General features: G+C 47.9%; 1 protein-coding gene across 1 annotated transcript in view; it reads right to left on the reverse strand.

Annotated features, from left to right (window-relative positions):
• Nucleotides 1–5,957: 5,957 nt before the first annotated feature.
• Nucleotides 5,958–12,933, reverse strand: part of LOC144173462 (cytosolic non-specific dipeptidase-like) — a 31,660-nt gene continuing 24,684 nt past the window's right edge. The window contains exons 10-11 of the mRNA XM_077701878.1: nucleotides 8,809–8,975; nucleotides 5,958–6,095 (exon numbers count right to left, since the gene is read on the reverse strand). Of these exons, the coding sequence (XP_077558004.1) occupies nucleotides 6,048–6,095; nucleotides 8,809–8,975 (215 nt within the window). The 3' untranslated portion in view covers nucleotides 5,958–6,047. The remainder of the gene's footprint in view (nucleotides 6,096–8,808; nucleotides 8,976–12,933) is intronic.

Here is a 12,933-nt window from a genome sequence, read left to right on the forward strand (position 1 = left end):
GCCTCCAAGTCGGTCACCAAGCTCAAATTGGCAAAGTGGGACTTATCGAACGTTACCAAGGCTGTACCTCGTCTCTACACCGCTGTCTTCGGGGGCGACCGCAGTCAAAAACAGCCAAGCGGGAAATGGGTGTCTGAGATTCTGGCGCGCAACCGAAGGATCGCCACAGTGGAGTTGGACGCGTACTTGAACGACGTCGTGCCGTGGCAAGAGGTAGCTGCTGTTCTGTGCAACAACTGCTCGGTCACTTCTTTCAAGGTTGGCGGCAGGTTCCGAGACTTGCCAGATTTTGTTGTGAGTCGAACGACCACGCGGAACCTGAGTCTTCTCAACGACGCCGTTCGGTTCATCACAGGCGCTGATGTGGGCAGGCGTTGCAGCACGGCCTTCGAGTGCCTCGCAGCCTTGCCGGCTTTGAGGGAGCAACTGCGAAAGGTGACGGGGTCGTCAGAGTCTCATAGCGAGGATCTCGTTCAGAAGGCGATCAACTTCCTCGCTGACAACTACTTCATCATAACAGGCGTGGTTCGGAGGTCCGTCCAATGCAACCCGACCGGACTGGCCTGGCAGTTGGACGCCTTAGACGCCATCTGCTGGCGAGCAGTAGCCAACAAACTGCGCGTCTCCGATGTACTGCCCGAATAGGACGGCTGCTATGCACCATTCACTCTTAGTTCCCCTTGAAATTTGACGTCGCGGGTGACCGTACAAGCACCTGCTGTCTCCGCGGTGCTAACAAACAAACACGAGGCCCATGAGCTACACATTAGAACTGTGAACACATTATTAGGAGGTACCATAGAGTTCATATAATAAAATTGTATGCTTTTGCTTCTTCCACACGCGACCTGGTCTACACGCTTATTTTATCATCCAATAAAACTGCAATAACAGGAGTTAACGGTAGCACCCCTTACATTAATAGGTTATGGTTACGGAACTTAGGTATCAGACCTTGTGACGCTATTGCGGCTTTGTATCTATGCTGCTGAGTTGCTCCCTGTGTTACTGAAATATTGTAGGCCACTTTGAAGGTCAACTTCTTTATGTGCACCAGGCGCGGCTGCACTACTTCCGTATAAATTGCAAAAAATAGGATGAATAGAGGCGAACACTTAGATTTTTCACCTAACTACAACATAACGACTTACAATCACGTTCATATGATTAGAGAAATCTTATATAGACCCAGGAAGAAACAGAAACGTATAGGCTTGCATAAATGGGGACATAAAATCCTGTTAGCATTTTGTGCATCGATACAAGATGCTCGGGCGTGTAAATTACTTAGTTATTTCTCTTGCCTTTACAGGTAATGTCGGACTATCCGTCTCGTGAAGTTACATTGGGACACGAAAAATTCTTTAAATATTTTATAAGTCGGGTTAGGAGTGGTAATGCGAAAGCCGTAGATTTTATTTCAAGTTGTTCGCTAATCGATGTCTATATGTTGGACAGTCGTAATCACGACATCTTTTGTTGCGACAGTGTCATCGTCATCAGCTGAATACATGTCTGCCATGTGAGCTTCCCGTCCTTATGGTTCCAAGGCAGGAATAGTGGATGTTATGTGTATTGAGCTGGATGAGCCCCTGCCTCTTCACTCGCCGTGCGGCGCCTTACGTGCAGAGCACCTGAGAGGTCCGACTTGCCCTCGTGGCGCCTCCGATGTCACGCTCCCTAGAAACAGCAGTCACGCGGCATCACGCACAAAACAGCGGCATCAAAAAATACTCGCTTGACCCTCGATTAAGCCTTCCGGCCTTAAGAGGATACTTGAAGAAGGGGTTCATGACGTCCCGCACTACGTCCTACATTCGCAGAGACACATAGATCCGACGTGAATGGCGACATGGTTAGGTTGAGTTGTTGTTGGCCGGTGACAATGTGACTCGCAATATTGTGTTTAGAGTTCTAATGTGTTGCTCAAGGGTCTAGTGTTTGCGTGTTAGCGCCACAGATGCAATAGATGCTTGTAGCCTCACCTGCGGCGTGAAATTTTGAGGCGAGCTCTCATTGAGTGCCGCGTACCGCATCCTTCTTATTCGGGCAGTACATCGAAGACGCTCAGTTTGGTGGCGACTGCTCGCCAGAAAATGGCGTCTAAGGCGTCCAAATGCCAAGTCAATCCGGCCGGGTTGCATTGGACGGACCGCCGAACCACGCCTGTTATGACGAAGTAGTTCTCGACGAGGAAGTTGGTCGCCTTCGGAACAAGATCTTCGCTGTGTACTCCGACGACCCCGTCGCATTTCGCAGTTGCACCCTCAAAGTTGCTCCCTAGGGGGAGCGCGGAAACGCGCTCCCCCTAGGGAGTGTGATCACATCAAGATCGTGACAGCATCAGGGCAACGCATTCCCGAGGTTTCCAAGATCAGGGTCCTGGGTCTCCTGCTAAACAAGAGCGGCCGCAACGAGACCATTACCAAGCTTACCACCAAGGCAATGGACGCAATCCGGCTCATACACCGAGTCTCGACGCGATGGGCGGGCATGCGTGAAAACAGTCTCGTGAAAACAGTCTCGTGCGCCTTGTCCAGTCGTTCGGGATGATCACATCGCATACGTCGCGCCCTACCTCAACTGGCACGTCACCGACAGGACCAAGATCAACACACTGATCAGACGGGCTTATAAGACGGCGCTGGGCTTAACGGAGACCACAAGTACGGCTCGGCTCCTGCAACTCGGCGTCCATAACACCCTAGAGGAAATATCCGAGGCGCAGCTCACCGCGCAAATGGAGCGTCTCTCTACCACCAAGACGGGCTGCAGTGTCCTGGCATCCCTAGGTCACAATCCCCGACCTCCCATGCGGCAACCATGCGAGATCAGCGAGAAGGCGCAGGCCCACATCCGCGTGGACCCCATCCTGAAAAACATGCACCCTGAGTGTAACCAAGAACGGCGGCAGGCGCGGGCCAAGGCCCTCACCTAGCAACACGCCCAAGACCCCCACGCCCGATACGTAGACTCATCGGAATACCAACGGGGAGGCTTTGCGGCAGTGGTCGTTGCGGCGGCTACCGACACCAAGACGACTGAAGCGAGCGTGCGGTGCACAGACGCCACAGACGCCGAGGAGGTTGCCATCGCTCTGGCGATCTCCGAGACCGAGTGTCGCACCGTGCTCAGCGACTCGAGGAACGCCGTGCGCAACTTTGCAAAGGGGCGAGTGTGCGCGCCGGCGGCTGCCATCATCGCCAAGCTCAAGCTCCAAGACCAAGGCAGCACCATCCATATCAAATGGTTTCCCGCTCACGCGGGCGAGTGTGCATCTTCACCGAACCACAACGAGACGGCCCATTCGGCGGCGCGAGCGCTTACCCTCCGCTCCCCCGAGAGTGACCGTTCCGTGTGGTGGTTCGAAACCAAGGACCGAATGACCAGTTATGGCGAAGTGACTAAGTCTTATCGCCTAGCTCGGCGGACAATGCCGCCTCCCCACCCGGCACTCAATCGGGAGGAGACCGTCATCCTAAGGCAGCTACTCCCCGCCCCGGCAGTTCTACACGTGCTTCACCCAGAACTCTATCCGAGTGGTGTGTGGCAGTGTTTGCTCAGTGGGTCCGGCGGACCAATGGCACATCATGTGGGACTGTGCCAGGTTCCCGAACGAAGCTACCTCCAGGACATACCCGCCCGAACTTCAAAGTGCAGTGCAGTGTACAGACAAGGACACTCAACTATGGGCCGTACAGCAGGCCCGGGGAGCGCTCGAAAAACACAAGCCTCACGACCCGCCACTAACGGGCCGAACTGGGGCATTGCAGAGTAGGGCATAACCCCGGGTCGACGCTTGGCCAACGTCACGAGGCTTTAAACAATATGTTGCCGGCATTTAATAAAGTTACTCCTATCCTATCCTATTGCGAGTCACGATGGAGTTCATATAATAAAATTGTTTGGCTTTACTCCTTGTACAGGCGACCTTCTTTCCATACTTGTTTTGTCCAATAAAGCTGTAATGAAAAGGCCCCGGGACCCACACATATAAGAGGCTACGTTAACGGAACTTAGGCATCGTAGCTCGTGACTTCATTACGGCTATGTCTCTCTACTTGTGCTTTGTTGGTTCCTGTGTTACGGAAATGATGTAGGCCACTTTGGAGGTCACTGTCACTGTCACTGTCAGCACCAGGCGCTGCTGCAATGCTTCGTTCCGAACCAAACAAAATAAGAGCAATGGAGGCTTTTACTAAGGTTTTGTTTCCACCAAACTACAATATAATGACTAGCATCGCGTTTATGCGAATACATTTAGCTTACATAAATACCACAAGAAACAGAGACATGTAAGCTTGTATAAATGCGGTAACCAAGCCCTGTTAGCATATTATGCGTCAGTACAAGATGCTCGGAGATGTAAATTTCTTTCAAAACGTGATTTATCTTGCCTTAACAGATAGTGGCAGTCCACCCCGGTCTTGAAGTTCCGTGGGGTCAGGGAAATCTTTGAAACATTTGATAATATGGCTTACATCGGGTAATGCAGAAGCCTTGTATTTCAATTCAAGTTATTCGATTCTTTATGTCTAAAGGTTGAACTCTCGGAATCAGATCATCTCCTCTTGCGACAGTGTCTTCATCGTCAAATGGATCTGTATCCGGCGTGTGACCTTCGTGTACTTACGCTCGGGGTGGAGGGGGAGTCTCTGGTAGGCATTGCAGCTGCAGCGAGCGCCTGCCCGTGTGTTCCCTCCTATCTTCTCCTGAGGCATAGTTATGTGGGCAACCACGTTTCACAGCTGCCACTCATGTAGTCGCTTCGGTGTCAATCACAATAAAGACACCACGGGCAGCAAAACGTGTTCCTCATCTCACCATATCCGTCGTCATTAGCATGCTCCAATTACCTGTTGGCGTGCTAACTACAGAAATATGAATGGGCATTTTCGGGCACAGCGTATATGCGGGTTCGAGAAAGGCGAAGAAGAAAACAGGAGTCAGGACAATGAATTTTTTAGAGTGGCATTTAAGATCCCGCTGCTGTGGTGTCACGGCGCCTTTGTCCCCTGTTGTGACCGAGAAAACGAAGAGGGTGCCTATACAAACGTTATAGAATGATAAGAAAAGCGCATGAGGAAGGTATGGAGACAGTGTGAGGGGGAGGGCGGTATGCCGATGCGGCGCGAGTCGGTCTCTCCTACGGCGACGCGCTACGAGATAACCGAGAGAACGAAGAGGACGTCGAAGATAGAGCATGTAGGGAAGCAGAGGATGAAGGTTTGGTAAAAGGCGCCACACTTTTTAAGAACGAAGCCGCGAAAGCAAGGCGCGAAAGAACAAACTCATTTGAAAACAGAATTAATATGAGGTGTAGGCGAATAATCTTGTTTTTTGTGGGTGAACCATATTTTCTGCTTTGGGTGGCCGATTTTTTTCGTTGTGGCTTTTCGGGAGAGGTTCAGCTAGGGCGCTATGCGGTAAGGGGCTTATGGTCCCCGTATTGATCGACATGTCGAATTGACATGCAGTTTGCAGCGACACGATGGAGAATTTGCCACTGTAGCCTTCAACTTACATCGCGTAAATATATGGCCATTAGGAACTAACCACTAAGTAAATACAAATCTCACAATTACGATCTCTTGAAAGGAGTATGACATAACACTCACCCATTTTGAAATCATTCATTTAGGCTGCTATGTGACACGACAATATTTTGTGGGTACCTGTTGTGGTTGTTTTCAACGTTGGAATATTTCATTGAGTAGAATATGAAATGAGATGGGGCCGAAAACGAGTCCGTAAAAGCAGAATTAAATTTTTTGCTGTGAAGTCCCAAACTACTAATAATAAGCACGTAAAAAGTCTACTATTTACGTCATTCTGGAAGAAATTAGGCAGACTCAAGGGACAGCTTAAGCGTGGATGTACATTCAGCAAAAAGACCTGCCATTACGCTCTGCTCAGAGTCAGCAAATTGAAGCTATATTCTTGACAAACATTAAAGTTTAATTATAACACCGCGAACAGAACAGCGGGTCGCAAGTTTTAATTTAGAGGATCCCTCGGGGAATGGCTGAAAGATGATCCAGAAAGCTTCACTTTAGTTGAGCAATCTCGTAAAGGTAGGCCGCCATGAGCTTCGACTGAAAGAAGAACAAAAGAAAAGAAATTAGGAAGATTCCTTCAAGGGCGTCTTAGAGATGCAAAGCATGTGAAAAAATGCCTCGTCATAAGGAGCTGGCTTTGTTCGAAAATGTTCTTGATTGGTAGTGTTCTGTAAACCAAACTGCAGTGCATTTAGAACCAATGATCTACGCTTTTAACGGAGTTAGAACGAAGTGAGTGTTATTTTGTCCCGAGGGTGCCGTTATAACGAGAATGTTGGTTTATCCCGTTGTACTCGATAATGCGGTTGTTTTCTGCGTGTGGTCAAGTGAGGGTGGTGTGCCACTAGTACAAGTTTATTTCGACAGTTCTAAACATACGTCGAAGTGCCGTGCATACGAACGAATGGGGACACATGTGCCCAATAAAATACGGCCGATAGGCGCCCGGAGCTATGACGACCCAAACCACCCAACTATGTGACACAGTGATCGGCGGTTGTGCATTACACTCTAAGGTCGTCTTCACCACAGCCGTTCATAATGACCAATTCGAGGTACATATTGAAGGGACCACACGCGAAGGGTGAATGGCGTTTTGTATTGCGCAACGTCCGTGCGCAGATGCCGCTTTTCATTAAAATGAATGCTCGGCCACCCCATTTGTCGAATCTGCACACTAGGCAAGTTCGACTGGTCACCCTGAAGCATTGTGGCGAAGACACCGTACGGGACTTCTTACAGTGTAGACCAAGTGACCGGGAGGACGGGACGCGGGATTCCCGTTAGACGCGTACCGACACCACTGTTGACTTTGTCAGAGTTAAACCAGGTCTGCACTTCAGCTGAATGGTTTTCCTAGCGGCGCTCTCATAGGTAGGGCATGTCGGCAAAATTATCGCATCGTTCCACTAAGCCGTGCAGGTCCATCAACAGAGCTAGCGACAGCACACCACAGGTCGACATAGGGCAGAAAGCGTGCGTGCGGAGAGAGCTACGTTGAAGAAATGTCGGCAAAGGTAACGTCAAGCCGAAGCGCCGTGCTCCACGGTTTCCCGCACCGTTTCTACGGTTCCCACGACTCCCGCCGCCACTTTCAAGCGTTCTAGAACTGAGTGTGCAGCCAGAGCAGGGCGGCAACACAGGAAGCAAGAGCCAACCTGAAGGCGTGGCCATTGAACTGAGCCGCATGCCTTCGTGATGGGGAGGAACGAGATGCTACGATTTACCTAGGAATTCCTACGATTTACCAGTGATTAGCTAATTATTTTGCGATGTTACATCTTTTCGAGACATTATGACGAAAACGCGGAAGGTTTTAGTTCTTTGTAAAAACCTAACTCATATGTATTTTTTTTATTCATACTGTCAGCTTATAGCCAACGCAGGAGTTCGCATTGTGAAAATAAAGAAGTGTTTTTTAATTAGAAGAACACTGTTGGTTTCGTTTATGTCATTGCGCGTTGCCTTAAAAAGGTTGAAGGCTTTATTTCAACATGTGCGTCGCCTGGAAGTACTGTGTAAATGTGCCAAGTTTAACCTACCTATTTTCAAGAGGGTCAACGTGAATGAGGAGTAGTGATTTGTCCAGCTTTTTCCGCTGTGTCAAACATAATGTCAGAGTTTAAGCCAGAATTTTTGTTAGTAGCCCACTAGAAATTTCTTACCAGACACAGTTAACTAAGACATATGATGTATTACGTAAACCAAACAGTTTACCATAAACATTATGAACGTTTCTTTTGTGCTGATGGTTGGGCTGCTGGTCTCACAGCAGACAGAAGCACCTGCGTATGTAACTTCTCATTTAGGCTACTCTTCTTTGAACACTAGCCATTGCAAAAAAAAACCCTTAAATTTCTCCGCAATTCGACCATCTTGAGCTACTTTTTAAGTAAAGCTTAAATGCCGAGGTTTCTTGTATTTTTTGCGTCTACGAACAAGAACTCCCGAGGCTACACGTGTCTTTAAAACGCTGCGTGTTTGAAAACGAACGCCTTGGTGGCTACCAAAGTAGCACGACGTTGAAAACATGATGTGGGCCTGAAGTTAATCACTCTCATCTCTTGTAAATGCACATTGGGAAGATTAGTTAATCATAAGCACTATCTGCTTGATGAAAACATCGTTTGAACATGAACACTGCACGTCTCAATACGTGGGTATGCATTTTGAGCTGATAGGTTATCAATAGGCACCACTTTCACGGTCAGTAAAGTCAAAATAATAGCGTGTGCGTCCATAAATGTGCTTTAATTATAAAAAAGAAAAAGAAAATGTGCTCATACATCGCACCGATATTCTGTCACCCTCATACCTCTTGCACCAAAAGCTTCGCTCGTCATCCACATTCACGGAACGCAGTGGCTCACGATTTATTTTTTAGCGTGAATGCGGTTTATAAAAGTGAAGTATGAGTGTGAATGGTGGGCTCTGCATCAAGGAGAAAAGCAGGTAGTAATGCTAGTACGCATTCCCAGCAAATAGTACAGTGTGACACTGAAAGGGCTACTGTTCGCTGTGCCAAATTTCCGGACAGTGTTCATTGATCAGCTTCATTACAGCCTGAAGCATCTTTGGGTTTTGTTTTCTGAAACTGCTGACCAGCGACTTCGCTCCCTCAGACCAAACTGGAAGCAGAAAAGGGTCCTCTGCACGCATGGTCTCAACACAGGCCAGGACCGCATTGGAGCTGCGCCAAGGCTGCCTTTTAACCGTGTCCACAGTGGAAATGTGTTGCAACCCTTCTCACCCCCTCGATGTAGTTGCGCTTGTTGATCTTCTCGTTCTGCGAGTGCTCCCCGTCGTCGCCGGCCCCCATGGGCAGCAGGATGACGCTCTTGCCCGTGACCTCCTGAAGGGTCAGCGTCACCGGGATGCTGCCGCCTTCCCTCGTCATGTCGGGGTCCACACCGTACACTAAACGTTGAGAAAGAAAGCGGATGAATATTTCGACTCAAGTGCGAGACAAACAAACGTTCATCGGACATTCCACTCTGTGAAGGTGGTTCAGCAGTGAGGCAGCTATGGCGGTTGGTCGGACTCTCACTCCCTATTTCGCAACTACCCCTATCACGTAGGTGCGCTGCTTTTTCCAGGCGTACGAATCACGTGGGGCTTCTCCATTACAAAGGTGGAGCGAATTGTTACCGCAAACGCACACTATGCAACGCACTACCTCATACATCCAACAAAGCTCCCACGCCAGTCGGCGAGATGCTCTGCTTTTGTGGTTGGCTCTTTCACTCTCACTTGGCTTTCTCAGTCTCCCTTTTTATGGGAGAGTTTTCCGTTAAGAAGGCAGAACATCCCCGATCCTAGCCGTAGACAGCTTCTCTACAGAATGGAAATAGTACAGGTGAGCCGACCGTTAAAGCTGGTTTCAAGTTGTCGGTTGCTGCGGTTACTACGTTGCAAAAAAATAGGGATACATGGGTATTGTTGAAAGGCTGAAACAAGGGCACGAGAGTAAATTTTAGCAGACGGAAGAATTGGGCAAGTAGGTTGGGATTCAGTGCTTGTACGAGTCAAACAGATGATACGTAGATGAGCAAATGCACTCTACGAACGATTTCTAAGCACTTTTTTATGCAAGCCAGTAAAGAACACGAAGGTTCACGAACATAGCAAAGATAACTTAAAGAAGTGCTGGAATCATTCGTGTGTGGACCAAACAGGGGTCTTCCCTGCCAACGAGCGCTATGAACCCGCTCAATAACGGGCTATTGCTTCACCAGGAATTGGTGAGGGGACGAGTAGTCTACGGGGGAAAGGGATGGGGAAAGAAGGATAAAGATAGAGAGGGAATAGGGAGTTAAATATAGAAGAGATGATTGAAAAAGAGTGGATCGGGAGGGGGACGGGCGGAGAGAAGTCGAAAGCGAAAGGTTCACCCGGAGGGGGGTGGGGGGTTGCGGCCGGAGTGGAGGATAGTGAGGGCGAGGAGGAGTAGGAAGGAGAAGGAGATTGGGAGGGGAACGAGGGCGAAAAAGGAAAAGGGGTAGAGAAGTTCAGCAGAGAAAGAAGGTGAAGAGGGAAGGTAGGGGTTGGACAATAATAATGAAACTATTTCTGCCCCATAAATACTGACACAAAAAAAGAAACAACTGAAAGAATGTGCCATAGGCAGCTTGAGGAGGCGACAAAGCCCATTCTGCACAACAGCAAGGCTACGACACTCTGCGCACAATTTAAAGGAGACAAACAGGAGAAATAAATATTAAAATGCTAGCAATGAGACATTCTTTGAGTTCCACGTAATGTCCGTTATCTTCGACGGGTGAACAATATAGGTGAACAAGAAAGCATATAAAAACAAATTGAAAATGGTTAACCGCACATTTTGCCACACATGGATTGCACTTGACGCTTCGACCATGTACCCAAAACCAGCACACGGAAACACATTTAAAGGGAAGGGCAGACTACTCTGTAACTGCTCTTTCCCACTATTCAAACGAGTTGCACGGCGCGCCCAGTTCTTTATACCTTAAAAAAATTCCTTTTTGTCGCAGCCGAACAGATTCTGCATATGGTTTATTTTGCGTTTCTACTTTGAGTGAACTGCTCGAAGGATAATTGCATAAGTCGAAGATCTTTATTACACTGTTTTAACGAAGCGGTTATTGGGTGGCTCCCTGTGACTTAAAGGAGCCATGAAGAGAAAATGCAAGTTGGTTTTATTCGAAAGATTTCGTGTTTTATAGTGCCCCCAGCGCTTGTCCGGATACAAACGGTGCTTTATTCACTGAGAAATTAAACAATTTAGGTTAAAATTTTGATTTTCCCGCTCAATCGTGCGTTTTCGTGGTCCCAAGTGACATCACGGGAACCGACCGCTCTGCAGCCTAGAGTACCTTCATTCACGCATCCGCCGTACAGGGTAGAGACACGTAAGGCTGGCGCCGCCATGTTCGGTTGCTCGCTCGCCGCCGAAGCAAGTCATTGTGTCAAAACCGCGCTAAAATTATCGCCGCAACGCGGTTTACTGAAGAAGTTTGAATCATATTGTCTGTTTCGCGTTGCTAGGTCTCGTGGGAAACGAAAAGAATAACGCGTTGAGCCCGTTGGCCCAATTGCGGCGGCACGGGACCGTTCAAAGGTTGTCTCCACCCTGTACAGCGGTGTTGGTTTGTTCCCGCGTTTCTTTACGTTCCGTAACCTAGATGGCGCCACGATACCGTGGCAAGCGTTTGGTTTGTTTTTTCCCGCATTTAAACCTGGCTTGTTTTTGTTCTGGGAGAAAATATTCGTTCCCTGAAACAGTGCTCGCTCGACAAATGGGGTCACGTAAGACACCGTTGCTTGCGTCAATCGGCCAGTGTCGTCTGAGACAACCCCAAGCCCCGTAGTGCTGTGCAGCTAAACCAAAGCATGCTGTGCGCAGTACGAACAGCAGAACGCATCAGTACTTCTATGTTTACATGTGCTTTCGTAACTTCCACTGTTTGTCCCATCATTCTTATTGCTTTGTAAAGAATGTGCCCTAAATTTAAGCGCAAATCGCTCGTTCGTCTAGTTTGTAAGCTCTACCTAATTTGCGTCTGCTTCTGCCAGCCTCCGCCAATCGCAGAGCTTAGCCCATGTGACATCACAGGTTCTGTTGCGGGAAATGAGCTGGTGGGTCGCATGACCATTCTCGTTTTTCCTAATTATGTAGCTTATTTGAGCGAAGTTTACGTTAAAAGTGGTGTCAGTATGATTCTAACGAGACAATCTTTTGAATGAACCAAACTTGTGTTTTCTCTTCATGGCTCCTTTAACGTTTAGACGTGGCAAAAAACGTTTTTAAGTAAATAAGCATAACAGAGGGAGAAATACTTTGCAGTATCCCAAGCTAGTTTATAATAATACAAATTCCAAGAAAAATCAATATTATACAGTAGTAGTTGTACAAGACTACGGGAGAATGTAGTTTAGACGAACAATAATGCCAGTTATTCTAGCAAACATTTTTATAGAGGTATTTGACCTTTTCCCCACGACATGTTTGCAGAGCACACGACACCGAGGCGTTTATTCCTGCTCACAAGCTCTATATCTGGAGCTTTCGATGCAGGCAACCTCAGAATGAGAGGGTTCTGAGGGGAAATGTAAGTGCTTGAAAAAGAGCCACGTGCACTGGGGGTTTGCCGCTAAGTAAAAAAAAATGAACATTCGTATATTTTGTCGGGTTTTTCGAAGATTGTAAAAACTGGTGTTACGGCTAATACTGCCATAATTGCCTCAATAAACTCACAAGAACGGAAAATGATCGTCAACTTACAGACTGAGGCATAATGTCTAAAACGGGCTAGTTTTCCTAATGGCGTCGACGTTTATGTAGCACCAAATCTTTTACCAAGATTGAGCCTTCAGAAAAAACATAAAGGCGCACACAACAGGTTATTTGTATACCGACGAGGCGGTGCCCCTATGTTCGTTTGTGTAAGCACTGATAACGCACACTCATTTCGCATTTTCCTGCTCATTGTTTTAGAATGCAAATGTACTCCTGAATTCAGCAGTACGAGTATCGTGTTTGCGTTCCCCGACTCGCGCACAAAAAAAAAAATCGCTGAAGTTTTTTCCATCTGCAAACAAACGAACACCACGCATATCGATACCGTTCATTAACTACGAAGCCTCATTTGTAGAGAGCACGTAAATAATGCCAGCCGCTCATTTTGTTTTATCTGGCATGCAGTATCCGCAATGAAATGTTGGCGTTGCTTTCCCGTTCGAAAAGAAGTGAAAATGTAAGGAGGCCCTCTTCGTGGGAGTTTACACTATTGCCTAAGGTTTTCTTTTGTGCTTTTTGGCCATTGAATTTAATTTTGGCTAGTGCACTATTCCCCAACAGCCCGTCCCAGAAATACTGACTCCCACCTGCAGCTCT

This window comes from Haemaphysalis longicornis, unplaced genomic scaffold, assembly GCF_048455015.1.
Source record: "Haemaphysalis longicornis isolate Haplotype H1 unplaced genomic scaffold, Haemaphysalis longicornis Haplotype H1 scaffold_3, whole genome shotgun sequence".
Classification (NCBI taxonomy): Eukaryota; Metazoa; Arthropoda; class Arachnida; order Ixodida; family Ixodidae; genus Haemaphysalis; species Haemaphysalis longicornis.